General features: G+C 43.4%; 1 protein-coding gene across 2 annotated transcripts in view; it reads left to right on the top strand.

Annotated features, from left to right (window-relative positions):
* Positions 1-12,018: 12,018 nt before the first annotated feature.
* The window catches only part of TRIM34 (tripartite motif containing 34), a 19,787-nt gene continuing 11,705 nt past the window's right edge, over positions 12,019-20,100 (top strand). The window contains exons 1-2 of one of the 2 annotated variants that reach the window (XM_017887312.1): positions 12,019-12,097; positions 19,201-19,700. In XM_017887312.1, the coding sequence (XP_017742801.1) occupies positions 19,278-19,700 (423 nt within the window). In that variant the 5' untranslated portion in view covers positions 12,019-12,097; positions 19,201-19,277. Of the gene's footprint in view, positions 12,098-18,299; positions 18,373-19,200; positions 19,701-20,100 lie in introns of those variants that run through there. The other variant, XM_017887311.1, reaches the window with a different exon arrangement.

Here is a 20,100-nt window from a genome sequence, read left to right as displayed (position 1 = left end):
ACTTTTTCTGAATTACAAATACAGGAGAATTCCAGGGTGAGAATGAAGGCTCAATGTGTCCCTTTTCTAATTGTTCCTTTGCTAATAAGTGTAAAGCCTCCAGTTTTTGCTTTGGTAGCGGCCACTGATTTACCCATACCGGTTTTTCTGTTTTCCAAGTTAATGGAATGGGTTTAGGAGGCTCTACAGTGGCCGCCCCTAAAAAGGATATCCTATTCCTTTTCTTTCTTGATTTTTCTCAGTCTCAATTGGGACTTTAATGCCATGTTCATTTTTTCCTAATCCCTTTCCTGGTATATATCCCATCTTAGTCATGATTTTTTTTTTTGACTCATGGGGCTGTATAATGGAGCGGGCATAATGATTTTTGCACCCCCTTAAACATAAGGGAGTGGCTGGACAATAGGATCATTGTAGGGAGGAAATCAGCAGTAAGACGTATAAACAAAATCCCTGTAACATGAATAAGTTTAAAGGAAAATGCTGTGCCTTGAGATGCATATGCAAACATCTCCATAAACCTTTTAGCAGCATTGCTCCAGCAAGTCCCACCTTATTCCTAAAGGCGGTTTTCTCCTTGCTCAGTAAACAAATCACACAATGGGTTTTACACCGAGATGTTCCATTGCCCAGGGACGGGCAGGATTTTTAACCAGCAAGTACTTGCCTTCAAGTACTTGTTTAACAAAGACACATCCTGCACAGCCCAATATCCATTAAGCCTTGAGTCACCACAGCACATGTCTCTTGCAAGGACAAGGTTGGGGTAGGGTCACAGATTAACAGCATCTCAAATACAGAACCAAATGGAGTCTCTTATGTCTACTTCCTTCTATATAGACACAGTAACAGGCTGATCTCTCTTTCTTGATTATCTGGCCCTAAACAATGTAAAATCATTGTACTTTCATACCCTTCTGAAGCTGTGCCTACGCCGACAAGTCTTGTAACAGCCTTTTGTTTAGGCCAATTTTTTTGGCCACTGATTTAAAGCAATGACAGAGATATCTGCTCCTGTGTCTACCAACCCTTCAAACTGTTTTCCTTGAATAATGGCCTTACACACAAGTCTGCTCTCAGAGACCAGACTTGCCCAATATGCAGCTTTTCCTGCCAGATCAGTGCTTCTGAACCCTCCTGTTCTTGATTATTGTCAACATTTTGCATTGACCGAGCCATACCAGCTCTGCTACACCATTTACAGCTGTGGAACTTTCTTTTCCTTTCCGCCGATTCTATCCTGCCCTTTTTCACAATCTACTGCACAGCTTTTAGGGACCTCAGAAACTGGAACGCCTATCTTCTTCTGTTTGCAACGGTTTAAAGCTACTTTACTAATGACCCAATCAGTTCCATACTGTAAGGTGGGTGATTTTACACTTCCCTACTGCTTGTTCTTAATGTCTTTGCCAACTTTTTTCCCAATCTTTTTAGATCTAAAGTTCCCTGGTTCTGGACAACCATGGACAACTGCTCTCATTGTTTGAAGAGAGCATATTTAGATATTTTGCCTAGACACTTTAACTCCCCCTCTTTTATAAGAGAATTTTTATAAGCTGCGATAAGACGCATATTTACTTTTAGTTTGGGGCCATTGTTACCCTAGGTTCTTCCGAGCCGCACAAGCTTACCACAAGGTGACTGTAGACGTACTCGGGGAGTCTTCTTGTCGACTTTGCTCCTCAATGGACCACGGCTCCAGCCGTTACTTCACCTTAGAGAAAAGCTTCCACGTTGGCGCAGATGAAGTTCGGTGGTCTGCCTTCCACACCTGTGGGTGTTCTCATTAGAGTGGAACAGAGACTTTAAAAAAGAAGTAAGATCCAGAGACAAAGTATAGAGAAAGGAAAAGCAGGGGCCCATGGACCAGCGCTCAGCTAACAGAGGACCCACGGCTGGCCTTCGAGTTACTTCCTTTTAGTGGGTCCGGAGTGCGCTGGCCGCCTCCTCCGCCTTCCCTCCCGTGAGTCAGGCCCGGGGGCTGAGGGGCCTGCGGCCCGGAGAGTTTTCGGACGGGGGTTCTGTGGACAGTAGGTCCCGCTATCGTAAACAGGTTCTGCAAGGGAAAGTGAGTTACAGGAATATCAACAAGTTATTGTCAGTCGCAGGGTTGCTCCAGAAATCTGGGTCAGAATAACATTAGGACAAGAATCAGTGGGCCACGTGACGTCTCCCACCGTCTCCGCTGGGCGTGTTCCTATAGCGCGTCCGCCAGGACTATGCAGCCTTAGCTCAGTTACAGACCTCGCGATCACAGATTTCAGAAGGAGTCAACACGGGCTAACAGCCTCAGATTCAAGAGCGGACTTAAAGAGCCGCGATTTCAGACAGGGCTAAACAGCCTCAGATTCAGAAGCAACTTAGAAGCCGCAGGTTCAGAAACGGACACAGACAGACCAAACAGAGACAGAACTCACCTATTAGCAGCTCAATCCTAGTAGATCCGTTGACCAAGGGGGTCTGGTGGCTTAGGGAATCCCAGGAGAGCCCCAAATGTTATGCCCAGACCGTTTTATTCCCGAAGGAAGACCACAGAGTTCCAGGTGTCAAAGCAAGCGGCAGGATCTTTATGCAAGTCGAAACGTGGTCCCTCCTTCTACATACATACAACGAGGGCGTGGAAACATGGTGTACGCTTGCTTTTCTATAGCTCGAGGTAAACAGACTTGTCAGGTTACAGAGGAACAAGGGCATTTCTCTAGGCTACAGCATTTCAATTGGTTTACATTTTAAATTACTACTTTTAGCAGCTTTCTTATTGGGTTCCTGCGTTTTACAAAACAGTGTAACCTTTCGGAGATTCTCAGGTGTGTTTTTCTTTGAGAATTATGGCAGGAAATGTTTTGTGTCGGGGCCAGGAAGTGGAGGCATTGCTTAAGGCTGTGATGTGTTTGTGTCGGGCCCAGGAAGTGGAGGCATATGGGGGGATGTGATGTGCTCAAGGCTGTGATGTGTTCTTTCACTCTCTGTTAGAAATCTGAAAAGGTCAGTGTGTGAGCCAAATCCTACTTTGATATCTATTTTTGTAAATGTACTTTATTGGAATATCACCATGCTCGTTTATGTATCATCTGTGACTGCTTTCAGGTTACAACAGCAGTGTTGACTGGTTGCAACAGAGACTGCTTGACCTGCAAATCCTAAAATATTTACTGTTTGACCAGGCTGACCAACATGGTGAAACCCCGTCTCTACTAAAAATACAAAAATTAGCCGGGCATGGTGGCACGTGTCTGTAATTCCAGCTATTCGGGAGGCTGAGGCAGGGGAATCGCTTGAACTCAGGAGGCAAAGGTTGCAATGAGCAGAGATCACGCCACTGCACTCCAGCCTGGGTAACAAAGTGAGACTCCGTCTCAAAAAAACAAAAAAAAAATAGTCAAAGTAATGTATAACGCTCAAAATGTAATTTCAGGCCTAATGAAGGAATAGACTCCTATAATTATATTACTCATAAGTGATGTAAGTAATATTAAAGTTGGGGTCTAGCTTATGTTGACCAAGGTAATGATGAAAACTTCAAGTTGAAAGCTTATGTTGAAAAACAAAATAAAATCATTTCATATGCAAATTTTAACACCACATTCAGGAATATCAATGGATATACAGGGTAAAAGAGAGAAAATTAGCCTATGATAAACTGTATACATTGCATATTGATTACTCTATTATAAAACAATGGCACAAGTACATGATTGCTTTGATTCTTGAGCCTTGATTGATTATAGATAACATCAAATATAGTATACTCTGGGGGAGAAAAGATTGGACTATGAGACGAAATTCTATTTGAAGCTTTGTATAATTATAAGACTTAAGGAGGATACAAATCTCATGAAGGGCAGATTTGGGAGAGAAACAATGACAAAACTAAAACCATGACTTATTTGGGAAACATCAGTGTAGCATGATAAGGACAAGCCATTTTAAATCACTCACATGAGCAGGCTTCATGTCCTTGGGTAAAAATTCGCAGTAACCCTGGAGAAAATTAAGAATGTGTGAATCAATGTATTGTGTGCAGATGGTGATATGATGGTAGCCTGAGTCATATGAACTCCTTGAAAAACAGCCAACTTTGTGTAGCAAGTGGACTTTGTACTCCTGTTTTCTAAAAAGAACCTCTGCATGTACTCATTGACAAAAGTTGACATCTACCCTGCATATGGAATATCTGTCCCTGTTTCTTAGGCATTGTACCATTAAGGCCAAGAGATTGCCATTATCAATAATTTGATGTCCCCAAAACAGTTTCAGTGGTAACCACATGACCGTACAAGAATATACCTCCTTCATTCTGTTACCAGAGAAGTGCAGGAATCTTCAGTTCTTTGTCTTACTTGGAGAAAGCATTCTGCTTTCAAGTCTTTTCCAGTGGAGAGTAGGCCTTTGTTATGGGGGATGCTCTGAACATATTTCAGAACGGTCCTTTTACTCTCTCTCTGCCAGAAAAGAAATGATCTTTTTCTTGGCTTTCCCATATGGGAACTCACTTTGGTTTTGGAGGTAAATTCCAAGAAAGTGGGGCGGGGGTGGGGCCCTAAGTCTAGGTGCTAGGAGTTTCTCTCTCTCAAGCTAGTCCATAATCAGCCTCCAGCAATTTGTCGGAACTGCTGTTTAAGTGTTTCTACCAGTATATGACTCATGCAATTCCTTTATCAAAAAAAAAAAAAATTTTTTTTTGAGACTGAGCCTCACTCTGTCTCCCAGGCTAGAGTGTAGTGGTGCGGCCTCGGCTCACAGCAACCTCTGTCTCCTAGGTTCAAGTGATCCTTCTGTCTCAACTTCTGGAGTAGCTGGGATTGCAGGCACCCACCACCATGCCCGGTTAATTTTTGTAATTTTGTAGACAGGGTTTCGACATGTTGGCCAGGCTGGTCTCGAACTCCTGACCTCAAGTGATCCACCCGCCTCAGCCTCCCAAAGTGCTGGGATTACAGGTGTGAGCCACTGTGCCTGGCCTGACTCATGCAACTTCTGCTTCAGGTAAGTAGATTTAGGCTACTTATTCTCTGTATTTACATGTCTCTAGATTTTGGGGTGGAAATTTTTTTCCTGTGACTTTAATTATCTGATGAGACTTAGGAAAGTCATTGATTTTAGTTGGTTCAACTATTTTTTTTCCTTTTCTTTTTCTTTTTTTTTTTTTTTTTTTTTTGAGACTGAGTCTCACTCTGTCACCCAGCTGGAGTGCGGTGGCGGGATCTCGGCTTTTTGCAACCTCCACCTCCTGGGTTCAAGTGCTTCTCCTGCCTCAACCTCCCAAGTAACTGAGACTACAGGCACACGCCACCGTGCCCGGGTAAGTTTTTGTATTTTTATTAGAGACGGGATTTCACCATGTTGGCCAGACTGGTCTCGAATTCCTTGACCAGACTGGTCTCTAATTCCTGACCTCGTGATCCACCCGCCTCAGCCTCCTAAAGTGCTGGGATTACAGGCATGAGCTACTGCGTCCAGCCAAGCTTTGTTTTTCTTGTGAGGATTGGAGTAATGATTCTTAAGCTCTTTACATGTTGGAACTAAAATTGGAAGTTCCTGGTATTCTTTTCTACTTCTGTAGTAATTCTCTTTCTTTGGAAATCACTTTCTCTGTCTGCCCAGTTAAGTCTCCATTTTTCAGGTTACTGGTGCACATTATGCCTTACAGTGGGAGGGTCAGAAGTACTGTCATGGGCTCCCTCTGCAATGGCATTTGTCAGTGTTCTCTTCCTCTAGATTAGCTTCTTCTTTCCATCGAAGTGAGAGGCTCTGGTAGTCCTCAGGAATGAAGTAAAGCCTGTTCTGCTCCTACAGTGAGATAGCTGGGCAAAAGCTGCTGTGCAGTGTTCACTATGTGGTAGAGTCCCTGTGTCTTTTGGGATTTTTGTTGCCAACTATCCTTCCTCTGCTTCTAAACTGGTAAAGCAGTTTCTGCTCTGCTCCCAGCTTTGCTAGAATACTTTTAGTCCTCATATCTTGGTGACCTTTGGTGGAGGAAGGGATTCCGAGTTAGAGACCCACAGTTTCTCTACGTGTAGACACTCATCCCTATCTCCAGCACTCATCCATGGCAACTGGAGGAAATCCATTTCTATCCATTTTGCTTTGACCCCTGAATCCCAGTCACCCCTTTATTGCAATGCCCGAGGCTCTGGATCACTACAAGCTGCTGCACTCTCTTAAATTACAGGTAACTCTTTTGGGATATTTATGTCTTTCATTTTCAGAATCTTCAGCCCCCAAGGTCAAGATAGGAAACTGGTTACAAGGAAACAAGGACTTGAAATAGCAAACACAAAAATTAGCCGCCACCACGCCCGGCTAATTTTTTCTATTTTTAATAGAGACTGGGTTTCACCATGTGAGCCAGGATGGTCTTGATCTCCTGACCTTGTGATCCGCCTGCCTTGGCCTCCCTAATTTTTCTATTTTTAGTAGAGACAGGGTTTCACCATGTTGGCCAGGATGTTCTCAAACTCTTGACCTGGTAATCCTCCTGCCTCGGCCTCCCAAAGTGCTGGGATTACAGGTGTGAGCCACCGTGCCCGGCCAAGTTTTTTCCTTTTTAAAAAACTCATTTCTCTGAGTTCAATGGACATGGAACTATGCTATGTCTTTAATGTCTTTTTGTTGTTTTCTTAACAACTGTCTAGTGTGAACTCCGAAAATCTGAACCAGATCTCAGATAATTTAGAAAGTTTATTTTAGCAAGGTTGAAGACATGTGTCCCTGGCAGCCTCAGGACATCCTGACGACATGTGCTCAGGGTGATCAGAGCACAACTTGGTTTTATACATTTTAGAGAGACATGAAACATCAATCAATATATGTGAGGTGTACATTGGTTCCATCTGAAAAGGCAGGACAACTCAAGCAGGGAGGGGCTTCCAGGTCACAGGTTGGTGACAGACAACCTGTTGCATTCTTGTGAGTTTCTGATTAGCCTCTCCAAACTAGTCAATCAGATACGCATTTATGTCAGTGAGCAGAGGAATGACTTTGAATAGAATGGGAGGCAGGTTTGCCCTAAGCAGTTCCCAGCTTGGCTTTTATCTTTGGCCTAGTGATTTTGAAGCTCCAAGATTTATTTTCCTTTCATACTACCAACATGTAATATATTAATGGTAAAAAAATCACCACTTTTGGAAACTCTTAGGCCTTCTTCTGGTGCCTCGCTCTCAGCTGATCTGTGCTTCTGCGTGGCAGAAATGACCTGGACAGAAAAATGAGCAAGTTTAGTCATTCAAGAATATGCAGATATTTCCATGGGCGTGTACTTAGAGCTCTATGTAAACAGAGGAGGGGCTAACAAGGGTGGGCAAGAGTCATATCCTCAAGGCTTGTTTACACAGACAGAGAGAGCCAGCTGGGAAATTATCTAGAGACAACAGTGCAGGCGTAAAGTATCTGTCTTCTCAGATCCCTCTGGCTTTACTCACACCATTCTCCCAGGTCCCAAAGCCCTCCCTGAGCAAGGCACAGCAGGGCTGTCTTCTCTGCCAACCTCCACCTGCAGAACTCATTCGGAAGTCGGGCCAGCACAAACATCAATAACTTGGAAAACATCAATATGTGGAAAATAATTTTACATAGCTTCTAATTTTTTCTTGTGAAATGTTTCTGCCTTTTGGTGAATGTTAAATTTTTATTTTTCAAATAATTTTATTACACAGATTCTAAAGTTTATTAGCATAGAGCTGTGCTTTTAAAAAAAGAATTTTAAATACTTTAATTACCTATAATGAACCACTTTTCATTTGCAATTTTATTGGTTATGCTACCTTTTGCCTTGCTTAGATATGTGTAAAATGTTCACTCACTTTGTCTACTAAAATTTATTTTAATGTGTTCTATTCATTATTATAGTCTCTCAAAGAGCAAGTCTCTCCTGTATGAGAAGACAGAACAACTTGGAGACAGAAAAGGCTGAGATAACTTCCCCAATCTGAAATCCTCCAGTTGCCTCCTCTTGTGAAACCAGTTAGTGGTAGTCTGGCTCAGAGAGTGAGAATGGCTCAGAGAGGGAAGGGGCAGGCTCAGGTCAGAGGCAATGCTGATAGGGCCACTAATGCAACAGAGCTTGGACTTTCAGGCCTCAGCCCTACAGATGTAGGTAGCTCCAGCCCATCAACCAGTGAAGAAGATCTTTTGAACCTTTTGTACTCAGCAGTACAGAGCAGCACATTTACTGAATGAGAAGAAAAATCTGGGCCGGGCGCGGTGGCTCAAGCCTGTAATCCCAGCACTTTGGGAGGCCGAGACCGGCGGATCACGAGGTCAGGAGATCGAGACCATCCTGGCTAACACAGTGAAACCCCGTCTCTACTAAAAAATGCAAAAAACTAGCTGGGCGAGGTGGTGGGCGCCTGTAGTCCCAGGTACTAGGAAGGCTGAGGCAGGAGAATGGCGTGAACCCGGGAGGCGTAGCTTGCAGTGAGCCGAGATCCGGCCACTGCACTCCAGCCTGGGCGACACAGCGAGACTCCATCACAAAAAAAAAAAAAAAAGAAAAGAAAAAATCTGGCTGGGCGTGGTGGCTCACACCTGTAATCCCAGCACTTTGGGAGGCTGAGGCCTGTGGATCACGAGGTCAGGAGTTCAACACCAGTCTGGCCAAGATAGTGAAACTCTGTCTCTACTAAAAATACAAAAATTAGCTGGGTTTGGTGGCGGGCGCCTGTAATCCCAGCTACTCGGGAGGCTGAGGAAGAGAATTGCTTGAACCCGGGAGGCAGAGGTTGCAGCGAGCCGAGGTCGCGCCACTGCACTCCAGTCTGGGAGACAGAGAGAGACTCCATCTTAAAAAAAAAAAAAAAAAAAAGGAAAAGGAAAAGAAAAACTCTAAGGCCTCTGAGAACACCCAAGGGCCACAGATGCCAACTGTGAAGTGTCATCTGTTAACTTTAGCCTTCCTACAATACATTATAAACAATAAAAATGTACTCATATCCCATATTAAATATTAAAATTCTAAAACTGCATGAGTTTGTCAAAGATGACCACTTGAAATAATGGGCTGTTTAGCAGAAACATTAAATTTATCTCTCTGCTGTAAGGTCCTTTCCTTTCCATAACTTGAAGACAGTAGGAGCTTTGTCATTAAGTCTCCAATATTCTCAAGAATAACTTAAAACACATTTAGGGCTTAAGAATAACCAAAAACTGCCGGGCGTGGTGGCTTATGCCTGTAATCTTAGCACTTTGGGAGGCTGAGGCGGGTGGATCACGAGGTCAGGAGATCGAGACCACCCTGGCTAACATGGTGAAACCCCATCTCTACTAAAAAAAGTAGAAAAAATTAGCCAGGGGTGGTGGTGGGCACCTGTAGTCCCAGCTACTTGGGAAGCTGAGGCAGGAGAATGGTGTGAACCTGGGAGGCGGAGCTTGTAGTGAGCCGAGATGGCACCACTGCACTCCAGCCTGGGCGACAGGGCGAGACGCCCTCTCAAAAAAAAAAAAAAAGAAAAGAAAAGAAAATTAGCTGGGCGTGGTGGCACATGCCTGTAATCCCAGCTACTCAGGAGGGGTAGGAGAATCACTTGAACCTGGGAGGAGAAGGTTGCGGTGGGCCGAGATCATGCCATTGCACTCCAGTCTGGGCAACAAGAGCAAAACTCTGAAAACTCTGTCTCAAAAAAAAAAAAAAAAAGAAAAAGAAAAAACTCAAATGAACAAAATAAATGATGAAAAATTGAATGTCATGCACTCAGAACCGATGGGCTAAGGTAATATACACATCTCAACTCATGCTTTAACAAATCTGTCCAATGCTTTACTATTGTAAATGAAAGAGTATCTGAGAAAACTCTCAATCAATTTAGGAAGTTTATTTTGCCAAGGTAAGGACGCACCCATGACAGCCTCAGGAGGTCCTGACAACATGTACCCAAGGTGGTCAGGGCACAACTTGGTTTTATACATTTCAGGGAGACATGAGACATCAATCAATATATGTAAGATATACATTGGTTCAGTCCACAAAGGCGGGACAACTGAGGCCGGGAGGGGGGTTTCCAGGTAATAGGTAGACAAAAGACAAACAGGTTGCATTAAGCAATAGGGCAAAGGATATAACCAGATATTCATATTTATCTCACCTGAGCAGAGGGGTGACTTTGAGTTCTGTCTGGAGCTTTTTTTTTTTATCGTAGTAGCTGTCTTTTTTTGGAATAGAATGGGAGCCAGGTTTGCCCTAACCAGTTTCCAACCTGTCTTTTCCCTTTGATTTTTGGGTCCCGAGATTTTGTTCCCTTTTACACTATCTAAATGTATTAGTTACCAATATTGAAAAAAGGAAAAGAAATCTCAAAGTATTAGGTTGGTACAAAAGTAATCGTGGTTCTTGCTATTATAATACTTTTATTTATTTTATTGATTTTTATTTTTTTATTTTTTGAGATGGAGTCTTGCTCTGTCACTCAGGCTGGAGTGCAGTGATGCAATCTCGGCTCACTGCAACCTCCGCCTCCCAGGTTCAAGCTATTCCCCTGTCTCAGTCTCCCAAGTAGCTGGGATTACAGGCGCCAGCCACCAAGCCCGGCTAATTTTTTTTTTTTTTTTTTTTTTGTAATTTTAGTAGAGACGGGGTTTCACCGTGTTAGCCAAAGTAGTCTCGAACTCCTGACTTTGCAATCTGCCTGCCTCAACCTCCCAAAATTCTGGGATTACAGGCGTGAGCCACCGCACCTGGCCTTATAATACTTTTAATTTCAAAAGCCGCAATTACTTTTGCACCAATCTAATAATAATTGACTGTCTTAAAAGTAGTCAAAGCATATTCCAAAGGTATTGGATGTGGATACTTTTTATGGGAAAGTTGTTAAACCTCCAACAAGTTTATAATTGTCCTGCCTGGGAATTGTCCTTGATCGCCATGCATGAGTCAGATGGAGAGGGCAAAAAGGAAAATTGTACCTTGTCAGGTGGTTTCCAAAGGTGGCACCTTTTCCTATGTAACGTGCTCTACAAGAGGTAGAAGACTAGGATTGTTTTGATGCATACGGCCCAGAAAATGAATCTATCAACTTCTATTCCTCACGAAAACAGAGCATGCTGTTTGTGGAGGCACAATGTGGGGTCATCCTGTGACCAAACGAGTGGCAACTCTTGTTCAAGTTTCCTCCTCGTTAGGTTTGATTTCAAGGTTACCTCAGTTTCAAACCAGCCCTTTCTGTCCAGGGCACAAAACTCCTGATTTACTACTTACAACTAGTGGTTCTCAGCCTCAGATTTGCATAAAAATTACCTGGAAGACTTTTCATTTTCAAATAAAGTTACTGATGTATATGTTATGTGCAATAATATGCACCCATTTACCGTGCACAATTTGATGAGTTTTGAAAAAGTTTTACCCCTTTTAAAGATTTAGAGCATTTCCAACACTCCCAGAAGTTCCCCAGGTCCTTTGTAGCCAACTTTTCTCAGCACCATCTACCTCTCCGCCACCCATCCTCCATCTCCTAGGGGGTAACGTGGTACTTTGGTAGGTAGCAGGCAAGTAGCATCCCCCTAGTTAACAACGAAATATCTCTTCAGACATTGCCAAATGTGCCTTCTAGTGCAAATTCTCCATTCTGCCTTCGAGAATCACTGGATTAAGAGCATTACCCTTGGGAGGCCGAGACGGACATATCACGAGGTCAGGAGATCGAGACCATCCTGGCTAACATGGTGAAACCCCGTCTCTACTAAAAAATACAAAAAACTAGCCGAGTGAGGTGGTGGGCGCCTGTAGTCCCAGCTACTCGGGAGGCTGAGGCGAGAGAATGGCGTAAACCCGGGAGGCGGAGCTTGCAGTGAGCTGAGATTCGGCCACTGCACTCCAGCCCGGGCGACAGAGCGAGACTCCGTCTCAAAAAAAAAAAAAAAAAGAGCATTACCTTCTGTCCAGAGGCTCTAAAGGACTGCACAGTTCATTTCACCTGGACGCTCCTTCCACTTTTCTCCTCCCGACAGCCCCAAAAATTTCACTTTCATTTCTCAAGGCAGTTCCTCCTCAGGAGGGAGGGACTTCTTCACACAGAGGAACCTCATTTGTTGAATGAATCCTGACCACACCCACCCTGGCTTTTCTTCACCTCTTCAACCAGGAGCCGAGATTTCTGTTGGTCTGAAGGTGTGTGGTGAGGTTTGTGGGGGGTAGAGGGTATGAGACTCCAGGAGAAAAGTTCTCAGTGAAGTTAGGAGAATTTGATTTATGGCCCCAAGGCTGCCCTGCTCTGTCGGGAGCAAAGGCTGGCTTGCAGGCTTCCTGCTTTGAGTGCGCACTGATAGCAGCCTAGAGTCTGGGGAGGGACAGCCTTGAAAGCAGTGTTAAAGAGGCAGAAGGCCGCCTTTGTTTTCTGGAGTGTCTTTTTTTTTTTTTCTCCAGGCTGAATCCAGTTCCATTCCCTTCCTATTGTATAATTTTGATTTTCTACCTTGCAAAGGAAACTGAATTCTCTCTCTCTCTCTTAAAGAGATGAACAGAAGGTCTCTTATTTTCCACTTCCTCCCTCCTCAAAAGAGAAGTTGGTGAGAAGAGGTCTCTGTTTTCCAAGTGTGTGCAGGGCTTAGCTCCTAGTATGCAGCATGAGATAGAATGGAGCCATGGGTGCATGACCAGGGGAATATTGAAGCGGGTTCTTTCGCTGCCCTCCTGGCAACCACTAAGCGGCTTTCTGAGGCCATCCTCACGTATTCTTAGTCCTTGGCCTGCCTGACTAGAGCAGGTTGAGTGATCTGACTGCTGCACACTGCTCTGTTCCCTCTTACCCTGTGTCTTTCTGCAGGTCATCTCAGGGCTCTCTTTGCACATCCCTGAACATACTGTTTACTTTTACTTCAGTAACCCATGTACCACCAGCGTCTTCACCTGTCTCAGAACTTGTTCCTCATCATTCTTCCTCTTAGACACACCTTTGCATTGATTTATAACCTCAATTTCTTATTGTTTTTCTTTGCTCACAACTACTTAACAGAAGTTGTTTATTGTGGGCTCAGAAGGAGCCCACAGATTTAATCTTCTTGTTAAGAATTTGACATACAGTATGTCCTATCTTAAGCTCACTTGTGAGCAATTTTCACCTTGATTGATATGTTACAGATATTCCAACACATGCCATTCTGGCCTCTGCTCTCACGCCTCAGAGTTCACTGAAACTGCCATCCTCCTGGGTAGAATCCATGTCTGCCTACATACTGACGGTCTCCCAGAGGCGTCTAGTCAGGCACGAGGCCCAATATATGGGACAATATTGATTATAAAGGAGGCTGCTGATGTAAAAATGTGCAATTAGCATCCATTCAGCATTCAGTAAATGTGAAATATATGTGGAAGCCTACATTCTAATTAGACAGCAATCATAGACCATATCAATGAAAGATAGAGTACACAAGAAGATGACTAATACTATGGAGTAACATCTATAAGAAGTTAAATTAGGGTAAGGACTCTGTAAAGACCTCATAAAGGCCTTGCAACTTTAAATAGTTTTTATGAAAGTTTTAAATAGTTTTCATTGTAAGAAGAACACTTTTGAATAGAATCTTAAGAATGTGAGGAAATTAAAGTCTTTAATGGTTTTTCCCTGCGCTTAAAAGGAGAACAGTGTGGATACAGAAGGTTGAGATGGGAGTGTGCAGGGAGAGTAATAAAAGGTGAGCTCTGGCCAGAAGTGGTGGCTCATGCTTGTAATCCCAGCACTTTGGGAGGACAAGGCGGGAGGATCAACAGAGATCAGGAGTTCAAAACCAGCCTGGCCAACGTGGTGAAACCCTGTCTCTACTAAAAAAATGCAAAAATTAGCTGGGCATGGTGGTAGATGCCTGTAGTCCCAGCTACTTGGGAGGCTGAGGTAGGAGAATCGCTTGAAGCCGGGAGGTGGAGGTTGCCGAGATCTTGCCATTACACTCCAGTCTTCCAGCCTGGGGGACAAGAGTGAGACTCTGTCTCAAAAAAAAAAAAAAAAAAAAGATGAGCTCTGAGGATTGAGGCAGTGGGAAGGGATGTGCGATGTGGACCTAACTGGACCATTATGAAGTCTGGCCTCACTCTGGATAGCATGGGTTTGAACAGAAGAGTGACATGATTGACATCTGCTTTAAGGTGATCACTCTGTTTACTGATGTAAGAACAGAGATGAGAGCAGAGTGAAGAAGGGCAATCATGGCTGGGCACAGTAACTCATGCCTATAATCCTAGCACTGTGGGAGGCCAAGGCAGGTGGATCACTTGAGGTGGATCATGAGTTTGAGACCACCCTGGCCAAGATGGTGAAACTCTGTCTCTACTAAAAATACAAAAATTAGCCAGGCGTGGTAGCAGGCACCTGTAATCCCAGCTACTCGGGAGGCTGAGGCAAGAGAATCATTTGAACCCGGCAGGCAGAGGTTGCAGTGAGCCAAGATCATGCCACCACACTACAACCTGGCTAACAAGAGCGAAACTCTTCTCAAAAAAAAAAAAAAAAAAAAAAAAAAAAAGGAAGGGCAATGATAGTATCAGCAAGACTAGTTGAAGAACAATTTCCTGAATTCAGGTGATTTCTACCGGAGTGGTGGCAGTTGAGGTGGTTGGAACTAATTTGAAAAAAAAAAAAAAAAAAAACTCTTTCAGCATATTGACCAAAATATATAGATTGAGCCCTGGACTCTAAGGAGTAGCTGAAGCAAGAACTCAGTACATCGAAGAATGGGGAGGAGATGTTACGATGTTTCTGAGCTCTCCAGGCCTCTGGATGTCAAAACAGGCTCTACTTTCCTTACTGGCAGTTCCTGACCAAGGAACCAGAAGAAGTGTCTAGGATATTGTCTAGAAACTTCAAAAGACATCCTCCCCTAAAAGTCACTCTTAGACATACTCTAATTTTACTATCTACCTGCAAAGAGACTTAAAGTTTGCATTATCATATCCAGATGTTAGGAGTCCAGATGTTAGGAGAAGACTCAAAAGAAGGGTACAATCACCTGGCAGCTATGGTAACCAGGTAACCTGGGAGTTCTGTCAGGCCCATGACACTCATGTTCCCTTCTCTACCTCCCTGACTGCTGCTGGGCTTGAGCCACATTGGGAAGTGGTGGGGTCATTTCTCACACGTGGGACCCTGGTCCTCTGCACTTTTCTTATTCTTTTGTTATTATGGTGGCAGCAGCTTTGGCATCAACATGCAGCCTCACTGTGAACATGAAGTCACAGCCCGTGGCAGAATGCATGTTCTACTGCTTCCTCTCCTGGAGTCCCCCAGTATTTCTAACTATTGGTTGGATACTGATTGGAATAAAAGATAACAAAGAACCCCACATCTGTGGTTGGCTCATAGCTTTAGCCATAACCAGGGGTGAATATTATCATATCATGTAAACTCCTGGTCTTACTAGTCATCAGATCCTGGTCTGACCAATGGTCATTGCAGCCAGGGGCTACCAGTATATCTCTTTTGTATGATTTTTAGTATCTGTACCATTGGCTGGATGACATTCGCCAGCCTACTTTCAGCCTTTTTTCCTCCTTAAGGTCTTTTGATGGATGGTTAGAGGAATAGACAGGTCTCGAGGCCTAGATTTATCTCCATATAGCTTTTTATCGTACCCCATCCTTTTGCCAAGCATAGGAAAGATTCCTAGGTTGTCACATATCACAGATCTTTCTTTCACTATCAAACCTGTTCAATTATATTAGTTTCCTAGCACAGTTGTAACCAATTATCACAAACTAGATGACTTAAATAATAGGAATCTATATCACAGCTCAGGAGTCCAGAAGTCCAAAACCAAGATGGTGGCAAACTTGATTTTTTTCAGAAGGCTCTATGTGAAAATGGGTTCTATTCCTCTCCCCTAACTTCTCGTGGTTTCTAGCAAACCTTGGCATTCTTTGGCTTATACCTGTGCTACTTCCGTCTCTGTCTCTATTGTCACATGGCTTTCTTTCCTGTGTGTTTGTATGTCCTCTCCTCTTAAAAAAACACAGGTCAAGGCCGGGTACAGTGGCTCATGCCTGTAATCCCAGCACTTTGGGAGGCTGAAGCAGGTGGATCACCTGAGGTCAGGAGATTGAGACCAGCCTGGCCAACATGGTGAAACCCCATCTCTACTAAAAATATAAAACTTAGCTGGGCGTGGTGGCATATGCCTATAATCCCAGCTACTCAGGAGACTGAGGCAGGAGAATCGCTTGAACCTAGGAGGCGGGGGTTGCAGTGAGCCGAGGTCGCGCCATTGTACTCCAGCCTGGGCGACAGAGCGAAACTCCATCTCAAAAAGAGAAAAAAAACACAGATCTTTAAATTTAGGGCCTGTCTTTATCCAGTATGACCTCATCTTAACTTGATTACACCTGCAAAGATGTAGTTTTCAAATAAGGTCATATTCATACAAGCAAACATATTTTTGTGGAGGGTATAATTCTATCTACTAGAACAAGTATCAAAATGTTACTCACTGCCTACTGAGAGCCACCCTTTTTCCTTTTGCCTCACAGTTCCTTGTCTAAACTGACCTCAGGTTCCGAGAATTGGCATTGTATCATCATGCCACTACTCTGTGGTGCACCCTCTGGCTGACCACAAGCAATAATTGCAGGTTTCTTTTGCCATTTGCACTCATTTAGCTTAACTCCGCAGGCGGAATACAGGACAGGAGATATAGCATGCAGGCAGGGCTGCTTCAGGTAAGCTCTCAGTGAGGATTTTTTTTTTTTTTTCTTGACAGAGTCTCTCTCTGTTGCCTAGGCTGGAGTGTAGTGGCGCCATCTCGGCTCACTGCAAGCTCTGCCTCCCCTGTTCACGCCATTCTCCTGCCTCAGCCTCCCGAGTAGCTGGGACTACAGGCGCCCACCACCATGCCTGGCTAATTTTTGTATTTTTAGTAGAGATGGGGTTTCACCTTGTTAGCCAGGATGGTCTATATCTCCTGACCTCGTGATCTGCCAGCCTCAGCCTCCCAAGGTGCTGGGATTACAGGTGTGAGCCACCGCGCCCGGCCTCAGTGAGAATTCTTACATTGGTACAAGACCATGTGGATGTGTGTGAAACTAACGTAGCTTAGATAAATCTTACATCAACAGACTGATGCCCTTGTAAAGACCATGAACATAGCTTCCAGAGCCCTACAGAGAATATTTTGTTACAAGAGTCTCAGCCCTCTTACGGAAGATGAGGTCTGTGCTTACCAAAAAAATAAAAATGAAATAATATACCAGGGGATGGTGATGGGGATGTCTTTTTTATAGGAAGGAAGGACTTAAGCCTAATGATATCCCTTTTTTCCCCCACATGTCTAGTCTGACTTCCAATCTTATTTCCTTTACCTCACCCTATTTCCCACCCTCATCTGCTTCTCTCTATTTCCTCTGTTAACTTGTCCTGCATCCTCCCATCCCTGCCCTCACCTCCTATTCACTGGAAAGAGACTGTCACTTTTACTTCATTTAGGAAGTGTCACATATCCAGGTTCCTCTAGGCTCATGTGATGCCAAGGCCTAGGGCTTTTTGCATACCAACCACACATTTAAAAACTTTCGAAGATGTTATGATGCTACGTCCTCCATGAATGGGGCATTCACTTACATAATTCCTTCTACCTAAAATATTTGTTTTCTTTCTCATTCTGTATTCCTTTCTCATTATTCAGCTTTCATTAAACTCTTACTTATCCAGCAAGATATCTTGGATAGTTCTCTACTTAGCAAATTATTTGATTTTCTAAAACCTATACCTCTCTATGATGGTGTTTTTTACACCTTCATAGGTGTAATTTTTACTATTTTACACTTTATGATTATATAATTAACTTCTATCTTGTTTAGGTGACTATTTACTTTGTTCTGGCTAATACCATCTGTTCATACTCAACTTTGAATTTTAATCCATTTCCTAGATTTTAATCACGGAAGATAATATGTCTTCAGTGAGAATTTCCAAAATAAACACAGGAATAATTGGCATTCAATTAGTGGATGTGGATTTAACACAGACAGAACTTCATTGCTCCTAAATGTAGTCTCCCCTTATATATTGGGACATCTCTCCCATGACCGACAGCCATCTCCTTGGTATTTCTATTCCTCAATGATCTGACATTGGTATGAATCTGTAATCTATGTGTAATTCAGCTGGTTACACCCCCTCCCCCAACAAATACACACCTTTGGGTTCCTATCAACCTCTGTAACATCCTTCATGCCAAGATGAAATCCTACCATCTATAAACACAAGACCCCCTAGAAATTATCAGCTTATGTGGTTTCCTCCATTTCTACACTCTCATAACACTGGATCCCAATCTATTTCTTTCAGGCTTTACCTCTGCTTTTCTTTGTTTAAATAAGTGGAGTAGCATGGCGACCTCTGAAAGAGAACTCTGAGGATATTATGGTCACTCCAATTCTACCTATTGAATTGGATGATCTTTGTAAGTCATTTAATTTTATTTATTCATCTGAAGAAAGGGAGTACTCTTATTTCTCAAGAATTTTTGAAGGAGGAACAAATAGGCCAAAGTGATTTTTAAATTGTAACTGGTAATGAAATCTCCATATTATGGTCATTGCTGTTTCTGTGAGTATCTCTGGAAAGTGTGTGAGGGCATGGGAGGATTTTGTGTGGGTGGATGTGTTAGAAGGTGAGCACTTCTTCACGGGAAACCACATCTGGGGTTCCAAAGTTCAGCTATTGAAGAATTTCCAAATAATGGGAAAGAAAAATGAAACACTGATAAAGTTTTAGTCGTCTATGGAGAGACAGGGATTTTTTTTTTATATATTTATCAAACATTGTGCTTCTCTGTGTTCTAAACACTGAGGCTATAGCAGTAAAAAAAGAAAGTGCCTAATCTATGTGTAGATTATATTTTAGAAAGAAGACATAGACATTTTAAAATAGATAGTGATAATAAGAGAAAGATGGCAAATGTACACTGAATGATGAGTTTGTGGTTGTGCTGTAGTTAAGTTTGTCTTATCAGGCCCTTCTGTGAAGGGACATGTAAGGAGAAAGTTGAAAAATGTATAAACGAAAGTTATGCAAATAGCAACAGGAGGGTAATTCTAGGCTGAGTAATGAACAAGTGCAAAAGCCTTGAGGCATTAACAGCTTGCCCAGACCACTTTCAGCCATTGTTGGTTTCTCTTCCTCATCTTTGTTCTTTAATGTTGCAGTCTTGGCCAGTCTTTGATGTGTGCGCAATTAGAATGCTTTTTATTTGTACCATTCTTATACCATCCCCTTTCAATCTTCTCAGCCATCCAGGGGTCTTTAACCAGAAGAGAGAGGAGAGCCTCAGGAGTTAGGAGCAGAAGAAGCCAGGGAAGCAGTGCAATGGCTTCAAAAATCTTGCTTAACGTGCAAGAGGAGGTCACTTGTCCCATCTGCCTGGAGCTGTTGACAGAACCCTTGAGTCTAGGCTGTGGCCACAGCCTCTGCCGAGCCTGCATCACTGTGAGCAACAAGGAGGCAGTGACCAGCCCGGGAGGAAAAAGCAGCTGTCCTGTGTGTGGTACCAGTTACTCATTTGAAAACCTACAAGTTAATCAGCATCTGACCAACATAGTGGAGAGACTCAAGGAGGTCAAGTTGAGCTCAGACAATGGGAAGAAGAGAGATCTCTGTGGTCATCATGGAGAGAAACTCCTACTCTTCTGTAAGGAGGACAGGAAAGTCATTTGTTGGCTTTGTGAGCGGTCTCAGGAGCACCGTGGTCACCACACAGTCCTCACGGAGGAAGTATTCAAGGAATGTCAGGTAGGGCCCTAGATGGAGGGAGTTGGGGCAGAAGATGGTAGTTGGTGGAAAGTCTCACCCTTTCATCCTTCTTTTTTTTTGTTGTTGTTGAGACGGAGTCTCACTGTGTCACCCAGGCTGGAGTGCAGTGATGTGATCTCTACTCACTGCAACCTCTGCCCTCCAAGTTCAAGAGATTCTCCTGCCTCAGCCTCCCGAGCAGTTAGGATTATAGGCACCTGCCACCGCACCGAGCAATTTTTTTTTTTTTTTTTTTTTTTTTTTTTTTAGTAGAGATGGAGTTTCACCATCTTGGCCAGGCTGGTCTTAAACTCCTAATCTCACAATCCACCCACCTCAGCCTCCCAAAGTGCTGGGATTACAGGCGTAAGCCACCACACCCAGCCTTTTTTTTTTTTTT

Source organism: Rhinopithecus bieti, unplaced genomic scaffold (genome assembly GCF_001698545.2).
Source record: "Rhinopithecus bieti isolate Rb0 unplaced genomic scaffold, ASM169854v2 scaffold_17182, whole genome shotgun sequence".
In the NCBI taxonomy this organism is placed as follows: Eukaryota; Metazoa; Chordata; class Mammalia; order Primates; family Cercopithecidae; genus Rhinopithecus; species Rhinopithecus bieti.
This window is presented reverse-complemented; position numbering and strand designations above follow the sequence as displayed.